This window comes from Sinocyclocheilus grahami, unplaced genomic scaffold (assembly GCF_001515645.1).
Source record: "Sinocyclocheilus grahami isolate Dianchi unplaced genomic scaffold, SAMN03320097.WGS_v1.1 scaffold772.1, whole genome shotgun sequence".
Classification (NCBI taxonomy): Eukaryota; Metazoa; Chordata; class Actinopteri; order Cypriniformes; family Cyprinidae; genus Sinocyclocheilus; species Sinocyclocheilus grahami.
In genome coordinates this window covers 426,547-443,902 of record NW_015505951.1, presented here as the reverse complement: position 1 = coordinate 443,902, position 17,356 = coordinate 426,547, and the positions used below count along the sequence as shown (strand labels likewise).

Sequence of the window (17,356 nt, the reverse complement as noted above, 5' to 3'; positions counted from 1 at the left end):
CTGCTTTTTGTACCTGTTTAAAGCAGTCCAGCTGGCCAGCTTCCTCACTGTGCATATTACGATTGTGATGGACTCAGGAAGAAAAAAATGGGAGGTTATGTGGATGTGCCTTATATGGGTTCCAAACTCATGCGTCGTGTCATAGCTACACAGTATATGCTTGAAATTACATATCCATTTGTATTTATTATCATTGTCAGTACTGCACGAAAATTGCACACCACGATATGTTGCTGTTATCTTATTAAAATTGTACACAGAAGTTCCTAAAATCATTGAGTGCTGAATTAAAGACTAAATATGTTGCGAAGCACGTCGTAATTAAAGGAACCGTTCACCTAAAAATGAATATTTGCTGAAGATGATGTTGTCTTTGTTTCTTCATCAGAACAGATATGGAAAAAATGTAACATTACATCACTTGCTCACCAGTGAATCCTTTTGCAGTGAATGGGTGCCGTCAGAATCAAACCGTTCGAACAGCTGCTGCTAACATCACAATAATCTACACCAGTCCAGTCCATCAATTAACATCCTATGAACTAAAAAGCTTTTTGTTTGTTAGAAATCCATCAAAAACTTCAAACCACTGTCTCCAGCTAAAATACTAGACTTCCATCCATAATAATGCTTTTTCTCCAGCTTAGAACTTTTTTTCTGAATCAGGAGAGAAATATGCTTGGATCAAGCGGAGTTTACAAGAGAAAAGTTTAAAACCAGTTTAAACGCGACAAAGATGTTTTTGTTTATTACAAACAGCTGTTCACTTCACAAGACTTTGATGGTCTAGACTCTAAAGTCATGTGTATTACTTGTATGTATTTTTATTTACATGTCATGTTTTTATCAACTGTTTGGACTCTCATTCTGACGGCACCCATTTACTTTAGAGGATACATTTGTGAGCAAATGATGTAAAGCTAAGTTTCTCAAAACATGCTCAGACGAACAAAAAATCTCATCAACAAATTTTGTATTCCTTTAAATTGTCACTGTATCTTAATACATTTTATGTATGAATTATTAATATATTAATATTTCTATTAATTTGACAAATTCATAACTAAAAGTAATTCATAATATGAATATATTTGTCTTTCACATTTTCATTCACAGCTGATTATCACTAACTCGCACTGAAAATGGTGGTGAAAAAAACATGAGACGGATTAAAAACAGTTTCATTTAATATATCTTATTTTCAATAAATTGCAGTAAAGCCTCCATACCTGACAATACTATAGTTTTTAATCTGAGCTCATATCAGCAGGGCAAGTCATTGAACAACACAATCTTCCAGTACATAACGTAACCAGGATCGGGAGCCCCCATCAGTCATCAACAGCCTGAGAATCATGGGGAAAGAGCAGGCATTCTTTCCCAGTCATAATATCATAGCTTAATTCAGTGTCGTTCCAAAAATGAAATGGAGATATCCAACTCAAAAGGGGGGAGATGGGGGGGAAAAACACCGGTTTGGTACCTAGATAACGATGGCAAGCAGCACTAATACAAAGTGAATGTAGGAGAGGGACTACAGCCCGTTGTGTTCATTCTGTACAAGTCTTGTGTTGCTTAACTTCTTGCTCCAGTAAACTGAAGCTTCACACCTGAAAGGCAGCATGTCTCTGCACGACACGTTGAGGTAAAAAGGTTTTCCTAGAGGAAAGATTCAGAAGAATGAATGAAATTATTAAAGACAAGTCCAAAATACAGCATATTGACTTTGTGACATCCTGTACCTGCTTTTAGCCCATCATGTTGTGGTCGAGCTGCTTATTGCCAGTGCGCCTTCTGAGTTTGACAGAGGCTGTCCCTTCAGCACAGGATCTACAGAGGAATGTCAGATGCCATGTCATGATTTCACTTAGAGAGGATGCAAAAACGTGGAATTATTAAGATTGTTTGGTAACACTTTACTTAAAGCCTTTATGTATAACGCATTATAAAGGTAGTTTTAATGCATTAATTATGCCTTGTAATGCTCCTTATAATGCATTGTACAATCTCATGAATAATTGTAACCACAGTTAATAGATTATAACATCAATTCATTGTTACACTATGCATTTTAAATTTGGTTATAATTATTTACAACCACATATAATGTATTACATCACGCATCATGAATAATTATAATGCATTATACAGTTTAATAACCCTTTATACAGCATTATACCTAAATAAAGTATGGATGCACCGAAATGAAAATTTTTTGTCGAAGCCACACAAAATGAAACACTGGGCCGAAGGCCAAATATCGAACATGTTTTTTTGCGTCATGTTTTTAACTTGAGAAATCAATGAATCAAAGCAGATAAGGAAAGCCAGCTCACAAAAGTAGGGGTGTTCCATGGCCTCTTGGGCAGTCAGTCTCTGTTGATGATCATAACACAGAAGTTTATCCAGCAAATCCAAAGCTTCTGGGCTCACCAAGTGCTGATTCTCAGGCTGAACAAAGTTCTCCCAGCGCTTACGGGTCTGCCTGAAGATGTTTGCAGTTTCAAAATGAAAACACTCTAGCAATTTCAATATGAAATCATTTAAAATCAATATGTAGAATTCACTAAAATATTGTACAAAGATCCTTAAAAACGGACTAATGTGAAAATCACTGTCAATAATTCACAGACTCACTGGCCAAGCAGATCTTTGAAACGTGTGTCCAGCTCAATGTGATACTTGTTCAGGTAGCTGGATAGCTCTTCTGTTCCAAGAACCTTGGCAATTCTGACCAACTGCAGGAAAGATTCTGCTGTTAGCATACTGAATATTTTAACACTACATATTGTAATATTTTTTACAGAAGAATGAAAAGTCATACCTGGTCATAGTTGTCTTGACCATGGAAAAATGGCTCTTTCTGGAAGATCATACTGGCTAACATACAGCCTAAACTCCACATGTCCAAACTGTAGTCATACATCTGCAAATCATTTGTGAGACTTAACTGCAATGTCTGATGGTAATGTTGGAATACGTTAACTCCATATAAGACTGGCTCCTAAAATCTGGTCATGTCTGTTCAATTGGCTAGTTGTGAGGCTAATTGTTTCTCATGGAAACATCTGTAAAAATAAATCTGCCTGGCACCTCAGTGATAAAACTCTTGCATTCATATGGTGATTTATTATCCATAATGGAGGAGTGAGTTCTGTGATCCTGCAAACCTGGGAACACGCTGCTCAAACGGTCAGTCACATGATTGTCAGCTGTAAACAGCTGTCTGTTTTTGCTTGGACAATGGAAAAAAAATAAAAAGTATATTTTATTGAATATTTATTCAAATTAAATATTTTAAAATGTAATTCATAATATCCCATTCATTATTTGATTATTTAAATATCTTATTTAAATTTAACAGAAAGCTTAACACTCTATAGTTTAAATTATTTTCTGTCTTGCATTTTCTTTCAAATGATGAATGTCACTTTAAAGATGTGGGCCCGTATGTATAAAACTTCTCAGAAATGCTCTTAAGAATAGTCTTAAGCTTTGACTTAAGTGTCAAAAAATTCTTAGTAAAAAGCAGGACTTGTCTAAGAGTAGAAGACCTTTATAAAGAAGCTAAAAGCAACTTTCAGTCAAGTCTAAGACTGATTCTTAAGTGTTGACTGAGGTGACACTTAAAGGGGTCATATGATGCGATTTCAAGTTTTCCTTTCTCTTTGGAGTGTTACAAGCTGATTGTGCATAGATAAGATCCCTGAAGTTGCAAAGACTAAAGTCTCAAAACCAAAGAGATATTCTTTATCAAATTTAAGACTCTGCCACGCCCCCCTAAAACGGCTCATTCTAACACGCCCCCACATAGCTACCTTACTATGTGGAAATATTTGCATAATGCCGCCCAAATGTGCACGCAAAGAAAGAAGGCATAGTTTCAGTAACGGCAGTTACAGTATTTGAAAAATAATGTTTTTTGAAATTAAAGCATGTCAACATATTCTGTTACACCAAATAATGATCTTTAAAAAAAAGCATCATATGACCCCTTAAAGTGTTGTGAACTAAAGACTACAATGATGTCAACTCAAAATGGCCGACCTCGACCTATGAATCAGCCAATAGTGAGCCTGCTCATGTGAAGTCACAGCAGCAAAACGCCAATCATTTAATGTAACTATAATAATATCATTTAATTAAGTAATGTATGTATTTTTGAAAAATGCTTTGCATTGTGCCAAATTATCACTGATGCTTTGAAATTGTATTCTATTGGTATTTCTCCTCGTTTACAGTTGGATCAATGACGTGAACATGAGTTCCATCAACGGCTCAAACAACTCCAGCAAAGCCCATAATCCTCATAAAAGTGACTTGTTTTTGCAGCATGGTTTGATGGGCAGTTGGAAGGTCAATGAACTGCCATATAGTAGTGGCCAAAATTGATGTCCATCTTCACCCTTATTTAAAAAAAATGTGTTAAAGATTTTGTAAGCATGTTGCATAGTTGCTCAGAGTCAATAACGCAATGAAACATACCAAATTGTACGGTCATACTTTTTGGCCATGCTGTCATACAAAGAAATGATAAACATGCAAAAACAAGAGGATCAACGAAATATCAATAACTGATGATGTTGTAGTAAATATCAATGTTGCCAATTTAGTGATTTTGTCACTAGATTTAGTGACTTCCTCACCCCTTTTGAGACTTTTTTTCAAAAGCCTAGCAACAAAATCAATTTCTTGGACAAACCTTATCTAGATTCCAAGACTCCCCCCACTGATCTATAGACATATGAACTTGCCATTATTCAAGCTAATCTAGCAACATTTAGCAACTGTTTTAGCTACTTTCAGTTGAAAGCAGTTGGCAACACTGGTCAGTGTTTTTTTTCCCTCGTATTTGAATGGTTTAAGTGAAATGTGTTTTTTAAAAAACATTAAAAAAAAACCTCCACACACATCACTTTTGGCCACTGTTGTGTTTGGTGGGATTAGTGCCACAATACTTAAGACCCTGCTTACGGTGTCATCACCGGTGCATTGCTGAATTTTTCCAATTTTCCAGCCAAAATTTCTGCAGTTAGAGCATTGATTTGTAGAGTGGAAGAAGTTATAAAATGTCTTACTTGGTCAGTTACAAAAAGAATTGACTATCTTGGCGATCAAGTTTGTATCATTTTATCAACATATAACTCCAATGTGTCATATCTTCGTTGGAAAGTGTCTCTCCTCCTTTTGCTGCCATCTTGTTACTCCTAACTAGGTTAGGAGACCTCTCCAGCTCTCTTAAATCATTTAGGAGCTGAGACCTAGTCTTAACACTTAGGAACCTTTATGAATCACACTTATTCTTAAGTCTAGGAATAGGAGTAAAATTACGTCATTCTAAGAATTTTGACACACTTAAGACTACAATTTTACTCTGAGCAGCTTTATACATACGGCCCCTGGAAATGTACATAAAGTAAACATTTGACCCATTTGAACAAGTGAAATAATTAGTAGTAATAACCATAATTTATTATTTATAAATTATATAATTATATTATATACACATACATACACACACACACACACACACACATACACACACACACACACACACACACGCATCAAATCTATGTACATAATAAATATTTTAAAGATGTACTGCATACTGTAATGGTTAATTTCAAAAGTTTAAGAGTTTCCAGTATTTCAGTAATAAACGTTCATATTTAAAAAGCGTGTACATTACCGTAAAGTGCACCAGTTAACATAAGGTGCTTGGCAGTGGTCAAAAAGGATTTTAAAAAATTACTTTTGTAACCTCAGAGATATGGATTCAGATGGCAATAGAATTACCACACAACCTTGGTGTTTTCAAAAACTTGGCTGGTAATTTTTACATGGGTGGTGGGAGAAAAACAACTAAATTCTGCATTTAGATGGCAATAAAACCCCTAGCAATTGTAAAATTGCCTTACATTCCCATGAGAAACAATTACTGTCTGAATAAGGCTAAACACATGACACTGTCAAACACATAATGATTACAAAAGGGACATATTTTAGGAGCTATTCATGTAGAAAATCACATAAACCTGAAGTGCTTCCCCCCAAAAAAAACAGTATGGACAGACAACAATTATAAGACACAATTTACCTGATAGTCAACCAGCAGTTCTGGTCCCTTATATGATCTTGAGGCGACCCTTACATTGTATTCCTGTGCGGGATGGTAGAACTCAGCAAGACCCCAATCTATTAGCCGCAACTACGCCAGGTTAAAAAAAAATTAAAAATTAAAAATCCCCCCACACATACATCAGGTCACCAACATTGATCTGCAGTCACTAGCAAGGAACACATTCAAAAACGAATCCACAATGCTGTTATCAGACTTCACCTTTCTCATTTGGTGGTCTATCATGACATTATGAGGTTTGACATCCCGATGCATGATGCCCATGCTATGAGAGTAGTCCAGTGCCTGCATAGAGACAAAGCAGACGCACATAACACACTCTCCTGTTCAAAATAAATGACAGTGTAATCTTATTTCAGCTACATCACAGCATTCTTACCTTTAGAAGTTCATACAAGTAGAACCGGATATCAAAGTCTGTTAGTCTCTGATAGAGATCCTACAAATCAGAAAACATTAAATGAATGTTCTTTAATTAATGAGATTAAATGCTGCATATTTCAGATTATCTCCTTTTATTGATGATATCCAAATATGATCAGACAAAAGTAGTTCATATATATATATATATATACACACACACACACACACATATATATACACACACACATATACATATATATATATATATATATATATATATATACACATATACACACACACACACATAGAGTTCTTATACATACACACACAAATTTAGTCATTCAGCAGATGACTTACAAATGAGGACAATAGAAGCAATCAAAATCAACAAAAGAGCAATAAGCAAGTGCTAAGACAAGTCTCGGTTAGTCTAATGCAGTACATATCGAGGGGTGAGTGACATTTCACAAACTTTATGGGAGAGCCAAAACATTTGTACACTCATGGATGACAGTACTTTTGCCAGTAGAAAGAGCTCATTAAGAGCTTTCATATGGTATATATATCTCCATTTCACCAAAAATTTCACTTACGCCCTTCTGGTTCTCACCCCTCGATATATACAGTACACAATATATATATATATATATTTTATAAGTGGTACCTTGAAGTCCGTGTTATTGATGTACTCAAACACAAGGGCTGGCGTTCTAGACTGTGGAATACCAAAAAAAAAAAAAAAAGGCGTAAAAATATAACTTATAACAAAGATGGAATGCATACATACAATAGACACTTCCTGATGGTTTACTTATTTACCTGACACAAATTAACCCTAATTTAGAAGCAGTTATGGATAACACTAGATAACTGGATAATACATCTGCCAGTTCTATGATTGATTTACAGTGGGGAAAATATTTATTTGATCCCCTGCTGATTTTGTAAGTTTGCCCACTTACAAAGAAATGAAGGGTCTGTAATTTTTAATGGTAGGTTTATTTTAATGGATAGAGACAGAATATCAACCAAAAAATCCAGTAAAAAAAACATTATATAAAAGGTTAGAAACTGATTTACATTTCAGTGAGTGAAATAAGTATTTGATCCCCTACCAACCAGCAAGAATTCTGGCTCCCACAGTCTGGTTATGTGCCAATGTGGAACACAGATTAGTCCTTTCACTTTAAAGGAGACATATTATGCTCCTTTTTACAATATGTAATATAAGTCTCTGGTGTCCCCAGAATGTGTCTGTGAAGTTTCAGCTCAAAATACTCCACAGACCATTTATTATATAATTTTGAAAATGCCTATTTTGAGTGGAAGCAGAAACACAATGTTTTTCGGGCCAGTCTCTTTAAATGCAAATGAGCTGCTGCTCCCCGCCCCCTTTTCCAGAGCTGCGCCATTACAGCTTTTACCTGCTAAAAAAAATCTGTTTTGGTTCTGATTATCATGTTTATCGCGCTGAAATCATGCATTTTAAACCATATGCATTTAAACTTCTGATATATGGTTTTCTGAGAGCACACATCCGAAGCACACGGACAGAAAGCAGCTGTCACAGCATACGAGTACTAAACGAAGTTCTCATTCACACACAAGTTTGTTAAAAACACGAGTTACAAAAAACTGTCGGTTATGTCTGTGAAGGTAAAAAGCTGGGAAATAAATCACATGTTTCATTTAGATCTGTGTGGCAGCAGCAATATACATTAAATGAATCAATAAATCCACTGCTCTCTTGTCTCCTCTGAGGCTGGGACTCTAAATAGTGTTCTGTGCAGCCAATGACAGAACAGTTAGCATGTTTTGCTCAAACTTTCGCCATGGCATTAGAACTGGTGTTTCGCTTGCGAAAACACAATAACGGCTTATAATAATGGTTGGTAGATGCACTGGAGACCTGGAAAAGTCAGATTTTCATGATATGTCACCTTTAAAGGGGTCATATGATGCAATTTCAATTTTTCCTTTCTCTTTGGAGTGTTACAAGCTCTTGGTGCATAAAGAAGATCTGTAAAGTTGCAAAGACTAAAGTCTCAAATCCAAAGAGATATTCTTTATAAACGTTAAGAGTCAACCACGCCTACCTAAAATGGCTCGTTCTAACACGCCCCCACATGTCTACGTCACAATCTGGTAAGATTTGTATAACACCGCCTAAATGTTCACACAAAGAAAGGAGGCGTAACTTTTATTCTCACTGTAGTATTGTTGTTGCCACGGCCGCCATGTCATGAAGGCGCTGTGTGTTTCGTTGTGAAAGCGAAACTACTTTGTTTGGCCTTCCAAAAGAGGACGATATCCGCTTCGTCATGAATAGAGCTGATCCGTGCTGGTCGCTGAGGAAATACATCAACTTCGTGCTGTGGATCGCCAGATCGGCTTTCACCGTGGACGAAGCGGAGTACAGCCCGGGGACGTCACATGTGGTTGCTGCAAGACCACCGGCTGCTCCTTCGTTGAATCCGCCGGCCGTTCCTCACTCTAGCCACCGGCCTCCGCTCACTCAAGCCCGCCGTGTGTTTCGTTGTGAAAGCGAAACTACTTTGTTTGGCCTTCTAAAAGAGGATACGACTAGAAATCAGTGGTTAAGTTTTATTTACAACACTGTTCCAGAACAGTTCAACACAAATATTCAGATGTGTGCAGCGCATTTTATGGAGGACTGTTTCCTGATCCTGTGAGAGTAGACTACAATGCCGGCTGCTCTGACTCGCAGTCTTTAAGTAAATTTTCATATTTAAAGGATTTGCCACTGATGATTCAAAGTGAGTTTTGAGCAGTGTAGAGTAGTGCTTGTTGTTTGTCGTTTCTCCTATCACAAATGCAGACATGGTTTTATGTTTACGCGGCGCAATGCTACGCAACACGTAAAAAAACAGTATAAGTCATTAAATCTATCTTATCTCTTGCTCTGGCTACTGTGTATAGACCATCAGGGCCGTATACAGATTTCCTAAAAGAATTTGCAGATTTCCTCTCAGACCTATTGGTTACTGTTGATAAAGCGCTAATTGTCTGAGATTTTAATATTCACGTTGATAATACAAATGATGCTTTAGGACTTGCGTTTACTGACCTAATAAACTCTTTTGGAGTCAAGCAAAACGTCACTGGGCCCACTCATCGTTTTAATCATACGCTAGATTTAATTATATCGTATGGAATTGATCTTACTGATATAGATATCGTATCTCAAAGTGATGATGTTACTGACCCTTTCCTTGTATTGTGCATGCTGCGTATTACTGATTTTAACTATATGGCTCCGCGTTATCGTCAGGGCAGAGCTATTGTTCCAGCCACCAAAGACAGATTCACAAATAACCTGCCTGATTTATCTCAACTGCTCTGTGTACCAATAAGTACACATGAACTAGACGAAATGACTAGCAACATGGGCACTATCTTCTCTAATACATTAGAAGCTGTTGCCCCCATCAAATTGAAAAAGGTTAGAGAAAAATGTACTGTGCCATGCTACAACAGTAATACCCATCGTCTCAAGAGAGAAACTCATAATCTTGAGTGCAAATGGAGAACAACTAACTTGGAAGTTTTTAGAATTGCGTGGAAAAACAGTATGTCCAGCTATAGACGGGCTCTAAAAGCTGCCAGGGCCGAGCATATCCACAAACTCATAGAAAATAACCAAAACAATCCTAGGTTTTTATTTAGCACAGTGGCTAGATTAACAAATAACCAGACGCCACCCGATCTAAATATTCCCTCATAGTTTAATAGTAATGACTTCATGAATCAATGAATTTCTTCACTGATAAAATAGATAACATCATAAATACAATAACAAATGTAGATTCTACAGCGTATAATACTTCAGCTTCATTCATCGCACCAAAAGATAAAATGCAATGTTTTACAATTATAGGACAGGAAGAGCTAAATAAACTTATCACTGCATCTAAACCAACAACATGCCTTTTAGATCCTGTACCCACTAAATTACTGAAAGAGTTGTTACCTGTAGCAGAAGAACCGCTTCTCAATATTATTAACTCGTTGTTGTCTTTAGGTCACGTCCCAAAACCATTCAAGCTGGCGGTTATTAAGCCTCTTAAGAAACCACAACTAGATCCTAGTGAACTGGCAAATTACAGACCCATCTCAAATCTTCCTTTTATGTCTAAAATTTTAGAAAAAGTTGTCTGCACAATTGCGCTCCTTCCTGCAAAAAAAAGATCTCTATGAAGAATTTCATTGCTAGTTTTACTTGATCTTAGTGCTGCGTTCAAAACTATAGATCATGACATACTCCTAGATCGATTACAAAACTATCAGTCTCTGCACTGGCTACCTATTAAGTTCCGTATCAGTTACAAAATATTATTACTTGCCTATAAGGCCCTAAATGGGTTAGCTCCTGCGTGCCTAACTAGTCTTCTGCCACGCTACAATCCATCACGCTCCTCAAAGAATCCTGAAAATTTGTTTTACTCAACTGTTTTAAATATTGATAATCAGCAATCAGCTGATCAATCAGCATATTATAATGATTTCTGAAGGATCATGTGACACTGAAGACTGGAGTAATGATGCTGAAAATTTACCTATGTATGATCACAGGAATAAATTATATTTTAAAATCTATTCAAATAGAAAGTCATTTTAAATAGTAAAAATATTTCAACATTTTACTGTTTTTGCTGTACTTTGGATCAGATAAATGCAGCCTTGTTGAGCAGAAGAGAATAAAAAAATAAATTAAATAAAATTCCTTAAAAATCTTAGTTCTAAAACTTTTGACTGGTAGTGTAGGCTGATTATTCTTATAGATTGAAACAAATGTGCTTCAGTCGGAAAAAAGGGTATGAAAAGTGCTCCGAGTCGCTGCAGAAAACAAAAAAAATTGAACTCCGAGTCGCTGCAGAAAACAAAAAAAATTGAACAACAAAAACTGGAAATGTTGCTGGAGACGGACTTATTTAAAATGAAAACTCATTCTCTGCCAGCAGGAGGCGCTTTTAGAGTGATAAAACTAGCGGTTTCTCCAGTAATGGCTGTAATCAAAGCAGCTCCGCTCATGAATGCTACTTTATTCATCTAAACTTTTCTGAAGACAGTCGGTTCCCTTCAGAGATACATTCATATAAAACACCCGCGCCGTGTTATGATTTTGAAACGTGCAGTGCTCATGTTTATTCAACGAAGTCAAACGGCACAAATAAATTAATGTAGGGGAAACTGGTAATGTATATCGAAATATCGGAAATGTGAAAAACATTATATCGCGATACATATTGATATTGAATTATTGTCCAGCCCTATGTCATCATGACCCCTTTAAGGAGTTGCTCCTAATGTCAGCTCGTTAGGTGTATAAGACACCCGTCCACACAATCTGTATCTTCCATGCCAACCTCTCCCACCACCATGGGCAAGACCAAAGAACTGTCAAAGGATGTCAGAGTCAAGATTGTAGATCTGCACAAGGCTGGATTGGGCTACAAGACCATCAGCAAGAAGCTTGGTAAGAAGGAGACAACTGTTGGTGCGATTATTCAGAAATGGAACAAATACAAAACAACCATCAATCGGCCTCGGTCTGGAGCTCCGTGCAAGATCTTGCCTCATGGGGTAAGGATGATCATAAGAAGGGTGAGGGATCAGCCCTGAACTACCTGGAGGAGCTTGTTAATGATCTTAAGGCAGTTGGGACCAGTCACCAAGCAAAACATTAGTAACACACTATGGACTGAAATCCTGCAGCGCCCGCAAGGTCCCCATATGAGAACCTCCTTCCCTCAGCCAGAACACTGAAGATGGGTCATGTATGGGTCTTCCAGCATGACAATGACCTGAAACATACCGCCAAGGCAACAAAAGAGAAGAAGAACATTAAGGTCATGGAGTGGCCTAGCCAGTCTCCAGACCTCAATCCTATAGAAAATCTGTGGAGGGAGCTGAAACTTCAAGTTGCCAAACGACAGCCAAGAAACCTTAAGGATTTAGAGAGGATCTGTAAAGAGGAGTGGATCAAAATCCCTCCCGAGATGTGAGCAAACCTGGCGACCAACTACAAAAAACATCTTACCTCTGTGCTTGCCAACAAGGGTTTCTGCACCAAGTACTAAGTCATGTTTTGCTTGGGGATCAAATACTTATTTCACTCACTGAAATGAAAATCAATTTCTAACCTTTATATATTCTGTTTTTTTCTGGATTTTTGGTTGGTATTCTGTCTCTATATGTTAAAATAAACCTACCATAAAAATTACAGACCCTTAATTTCTTTGTAAGTGGGCAAACTTACAAAATCAGCAGGGGATCAAATAAATATTTTCCCCACTGTAAATATGATACGATGTGTTAAATGGAACTGAAAGGTACTACACTGTTAGTGGTAGATAAAAATAATTATTAAATTAATCAAAATATTTTACTAATGTCACAAAATGCAATTCTATACAAATTTGCACACAGTTTCTGTGTGGGCCTGCTGACAACATAATACATCATATTTTATTTAATATGTTACGACTAATTTAGCAAAAACAGAATTCTGTAGGAAACAGTTGTATTACTAGAGCTAAATTTACCACAGGATCCTTCACTGTGTCTACAAGGCGAATGATGTTGGTTCCTCCTCTTAAGTTCTCCAGAATTTTGATCTCACGCTTAATCTTCTTCTTTTTAACAGGCTGCAAAAGTAAAGCAAAAATGAAAAGGTTAGTTCAGCCAAGACATTGACACATGTGTCAAAAATGACACACATCAGCAGGGGATCAAATAAATATTTTCCCCACTGTAAATATGATACGATGTGTTAAATGGAACTGAAAGGTACTACACTGTTAGTGGTAGATAAAAATAATTATTAAATTAATCAAAATATTTTACTAATGTCACAAAATGCAATTCTATACAAATTTGCACACAGTTTCTGTGTGGGCCTGCTGACAACATAATACATCATATTTTATTTAATATGTTACGACTAATTTAGCAAAAACAGAATTCTGTAGGAAACAGTTGTATTACTAGAGCTAAATTTACCACAGGATCCTTCACTGTGTCTACAAGGCGAATGATGTTGGTTCCTCCTCTTAAGTTCTCCAGAATTTTGATCTCACGCTTAATCTTCTTCTTTTTAACAGGCTGCAAAAGTAAAGCAAAAATTAAAAGGTTAGTTCAGCCAAGACATTGACACATGTGTCAAAAATGACACATAAAATAAAAAAAGCTGTTTGTTTTATCTTTCTGTCCAACCACTGGAAGTCTACATAATGAAAAAGTAAGCCATGTGAACTGAGCGGTTTCATCAAAGTCTTAAATAGTCTTAAAGGCTTAAATAGATTTAATTTAAGCCTTTATTCACATATAAACATTGACCAATGCACATTCATAAAGCACATTAAACAGGGTAAACTCAACCGTGCATCCTTGCCACGTAAAAACAAACATCACTGGCTCCTGCACTTCAAGCAAGCATGTTTACCATATTTAATACACTGTATTAAATATGTATGTATGTGTACTGTATTGTATATGCACATTCATGACAGAAATTTAAAATATTCTTTCAAAAGTCTAGATGGGGTTTAGAATGAAATGAAGATGAGTAAATGATGACAAAATTTTTTGGGTGAACCTGATCTCTTAAAGGGGTCATATGATGTTGCTAAAAAGAACATTATTTTGTGTATTTGGTGTAATGAAATGTGTTTTTGCGGTTTAAAGTAAAAAAAAAACATTATTTTCCACATACTGTACATTATTGTTTCTCCTCTATGCCCCGCCTTTTTGAAACGCATCGATTTTTACAAAGCTCATCGGTCTGAAAAACCGATGTGTGCTCTGATTGGCCAGCTATCCAGTGCGTTGTGATTGGCCGAATACCTCAAGCGTGAGACGGAAATGTTACGCCCCTCACCATATTGTGATGGCGTGTCCCAGCCGTAGCGACGAGACAAAAACATTAAAACCCATTACAAACGAGGCATTTGTTGAATCCAGTGGAGACATAATTACTGATTATAATGACTTATACTGTCTTTTTACGCGTTGCGTTGCATTGCATCGTGCCGCGTAAACATAAAAAAATGAGGATTTGCATTTGTGATGAGAGAAATGACAAACAACAAGTGCTAACGTTACTCCACACTCTCCAAAACTCGCGTTTGAATCATCAGTGGCAAATGATAAAAGAAAACGTACTTGCGGGAGTCAGAACTGCCGGCATTTTAGTCTAACGTTACTCTCCCAGGATCAGTAAACAGTCTTCCATAAAATGTGCCGGCGATCCACAGCACTAAGTTGAAGTATTCCCTCAGCGACCAGCACAGATCAGCTCTAGGCATGACGAAGCAGATATCGTCCTCTTTTGGAAGACCAAACAAAGTAGTTTCGCTTTCACAACGAAACACAGCATCTTCACGACATGGCGGCGGCAACAACAATACTAAAGTGAGAATAAAAGTTACGCCTTCTTTCTTCGCGTGAACATTTGGGCGGCGTTATGCAAATCAAATACATAGTGACGTAGACATGTGGGGGCGTGTTAGAACGAGCCGTTTTAGGTAGGCGTGGCTGACTCAACTTTTATAAAGAATATCTCTTTGGATTTGAGACTTTAGTCTTTGCAACTATACAGATTTTCTTTATGCACCAAGAGCTGCATAAAGAATGAAATCGCATCATATGACCCCTTTAAAAAATAGCTTCTACCTGATGCTCAGACAATGAGAGACCAGGCATTCTTACCTTCAGGATTTTAACAACTACTCTGTCGTTGCTGTTGATGTTGATGGCCTCAAACACTTCACTGTATTTGCCTCTTCCAAGCTTTCGTACAAGCTGGTAGTTATCCTGGTTGCTGAAGAAGACACAGGAAGCAATAAATAAATACAATTGTGCATTTTTTGTCAACATACTACTACCGTGCTTTTTCTATTTCCAAGGAAACACTGTACCATTGTTCAACCCCCCTTGAGTGTTTTTTGGCAAAGAAATCATGCTAAAATAGCATCTGTACCTCCAGCTAGGCACATGTGCTTCATAGTCCCAGTAGTCCTTGCTCTTCACAGTGTTGGCATCAGCATACACCCGTGCTTTGCTGCTCACCGGACCGGGCATGGCGGCGGGCTTAGCCAGTCGATCCGCCTTCCCTCCACCTACTACTACGAGACGCTCCAAGCGATAGCGACAAGTTGACCGTCTCTGCTGTGAAATACTACAGAAAGTATTGTGGTAGCGTAAAACACTGTAACAAGCCGCTTCAGTGCGATCTCTCGCGAGCAATTGTGATTGACAGCTGCTCAGCAGCGGCACGCATGACCTCGCGCTGACGCTCGCGCCACTCAAAGCCAAAGCATAAAGCTGCAGAAACCAGTTTATTTTCTTTCGGACCGCCAGCTTATTAAAAAATGCAAAGTCAGGATTTCATGATGCCTATCGGACAGCTCAATAAGATGTGTGTGTTTGTAAACACAATTAAATATAAATAAACTAACAGCTTGAAATAGATCGTAATATATGCGGTTGCCTGACGCAGCCCTCGTATTTTGCATGTAACGTTAAATAAACAGTGATGCAAGGCGAGGGGAATGAAAAATATTTAACTGAAGTAACTTACAGACCTGTCAAGCCCGCTGAATGTCGCTACGCGGTAAAGCGGAACCTAAACAACGTGAAGCGGCCGAAATGTCGAGTTGATCGATTGTCTCTGGAAGTGAACAGCGTTTGATCATCACTGTGTGTTATACTATTCATTACAGCGGTTCAGCAGTCTCACTTTAATAGCGTTCCCTCCGGATAAACGCGCTAGGCTAGCGAAAGCGATGGATGGGTTTAATTGGCCACTTCAACTTCAACCCACACACGGCTCCAGATTTCCGATTAATCTTCAAATTGACTGTCCCAATTCCTCTCATTGATCCACCAATTAGATTCAGTAAGCGATCGCGGGAACCGCTGACAGGTAGGCGGATAGCACTCCTGCCGATTTTTGCGATCGCATAGATGGAGTCACCGGAAATACTATACGTACTTCCGGTGACATTTTCAAAATAAAAGCCACCGATTTGAGTCGCAAGAAATTCTTCTTCTTCTTTTTTGGCGCGTTACATCCTGTGTGCATATCGCCACCTACTTTTGCTGTTATGCAGTCATGGTTTATTTATAATCAATTTCGTCCTTGTTTTTTGCTTTTCCTATTCTTACACGCATATATAGCTACACTAATATTCCAACTTAAATAATTATTCGACGCTCCATCCCATTCCTTCTCCCCAGGATCCACCCAGAGTCGCAAGAAATTGAACTGCAACTGAGGGTTTAAAGTGTGGAATCCCAAACAGCAGTTTTTCTGCTTTAACAATTATATTTTATATCTATAATTTATTTGTAGTGATTGTAAGATGTACATGTACATCACTTATACCATAAATGTGTACTGCATGCTGTATTATAGTCAGTCTGATACCTTTTACAAATATAGTTTAAATGATATTTTGGTGGGATAAAACAAAACCTCTATACCTGGGGTGGGCGAACTTGGCCCTTCCAGGTCACTTTCCTTCAGAGGTTAGCTCCAACCCTAATCAAACACACCTGAACCAGCTAATCATTGTCTTCAAGACTACTAGAAGGCTACAGGCAGGTGAGTTTTATCAGGGTTGGACCAAATCTCTGCAGGAAAGTGGCCTGGAAGGGCCAAGTTTGCCCATCACTGCTCTAAACCATAATGGTGTAACACGGGTGCCCAAACTCGGTCCTGGAGGGCCTGTGTCCTGCAGAGTTTAGCTCCAACCCCAATTAGACACACCTGAACCAGCTAATCAAGCTCTTACTAGGCATATTAGAAACTTCCCAGCAGGTGTGTTAAGG

The 17,356-nt window shown here is 37.7% G+C and overlaps 1 protein-coding gene and 1 long non-coding RNA gene across 3 annotated transcripts; one reads left to right on the top strand and one right to left on the bottom strand.

The window, feature by feature from the left end:
• Window positions 1-1,169: 1,169 nt before the first annotated feature.
• csnk2a2a (casein kinase 2, alpha prime polypeptide a) lies at window positions 1,170-17,026 on the bottom strand. 2 transcript variants are annotated; one of them, XM_016245891.1, is made up of 13 exons: window positions 17,009-17,026; window positions 15,504-15,701; window positions 15,233-15,344; window positions 13,526-13,627; window positions 7,167-7,217; window positions 6,519-6,578; window positions 6,341-6,424; window positions 6,098-6,208; window positions 2,825-2,926; window positions 2,638-2,738; window positions 2,337-2,485; window positions 1,743-1,830; window positions 1,170-1,659 (listed from the first exon to the last, which is right to left on the bottom strand). In XM_016245891.1, the coding sequence occupies exons 2-12, from the start codon at window positions 15,602-15,604 to the stop codon at window positions 1,757-1,759; spliced, it is 1,047 nt and encodes a 348-aa protein (XP_016101377.1). In that variant the 5' UTR covers window positions 15,605-15,701; window positions 17,009-17,026; the 3' UTR covers window positions 1,170-1,659; window positions 1,743-1,756. The 2 variants fall into 2 exon arrangements, with proteins under 2 accessions (XP_016101377.1, XP_016101376.1); XM_016245890.1 differs by lacking the exon at window positions 17,009-17,026 and adding an exon at window positions 16,108-16,372.
• On the top strand, window positions 6,962-9,116 carry LOC107561444 (uncharacterized). Its single transcript, XR_001605850.1, has 3 exons — window positions 6,962-7,127; window positions 7,750-7,754; window positions 9,105-9,116. It is a non-coding gene; the product is annotated as an uncharacterized lncRNA (long non-coding RNA).
• Window positions 17,027-17,356: the final 330 nt, after the last annotated feature.

Excerpts from the sequence above, each read along its gene's own strand:
- csnk2a2a (XM_016245891.1), bottom strand. The coding sequence starts at position 15,604 with ATGCCCGGTCCGGTGAGCAGCAAAGCACGGGTGTATGCTGATGCCAAC. Across the intron at positions 15,345-15,503 it reads GCACATGTGCCTAGCTGGAG|CAACCAGGATAACTACCAGC; the intron begins GTACAGATGCTA and ends TGTCTTCTTCAG. Across the intron at positions 2,739-2,824 it reads GTCAAGACAACTATGACCAG|TTGGTCAGAATTGCCAAGGT; the intron begins GTATGACTTTTC and ends TCTTTCCTGCAG.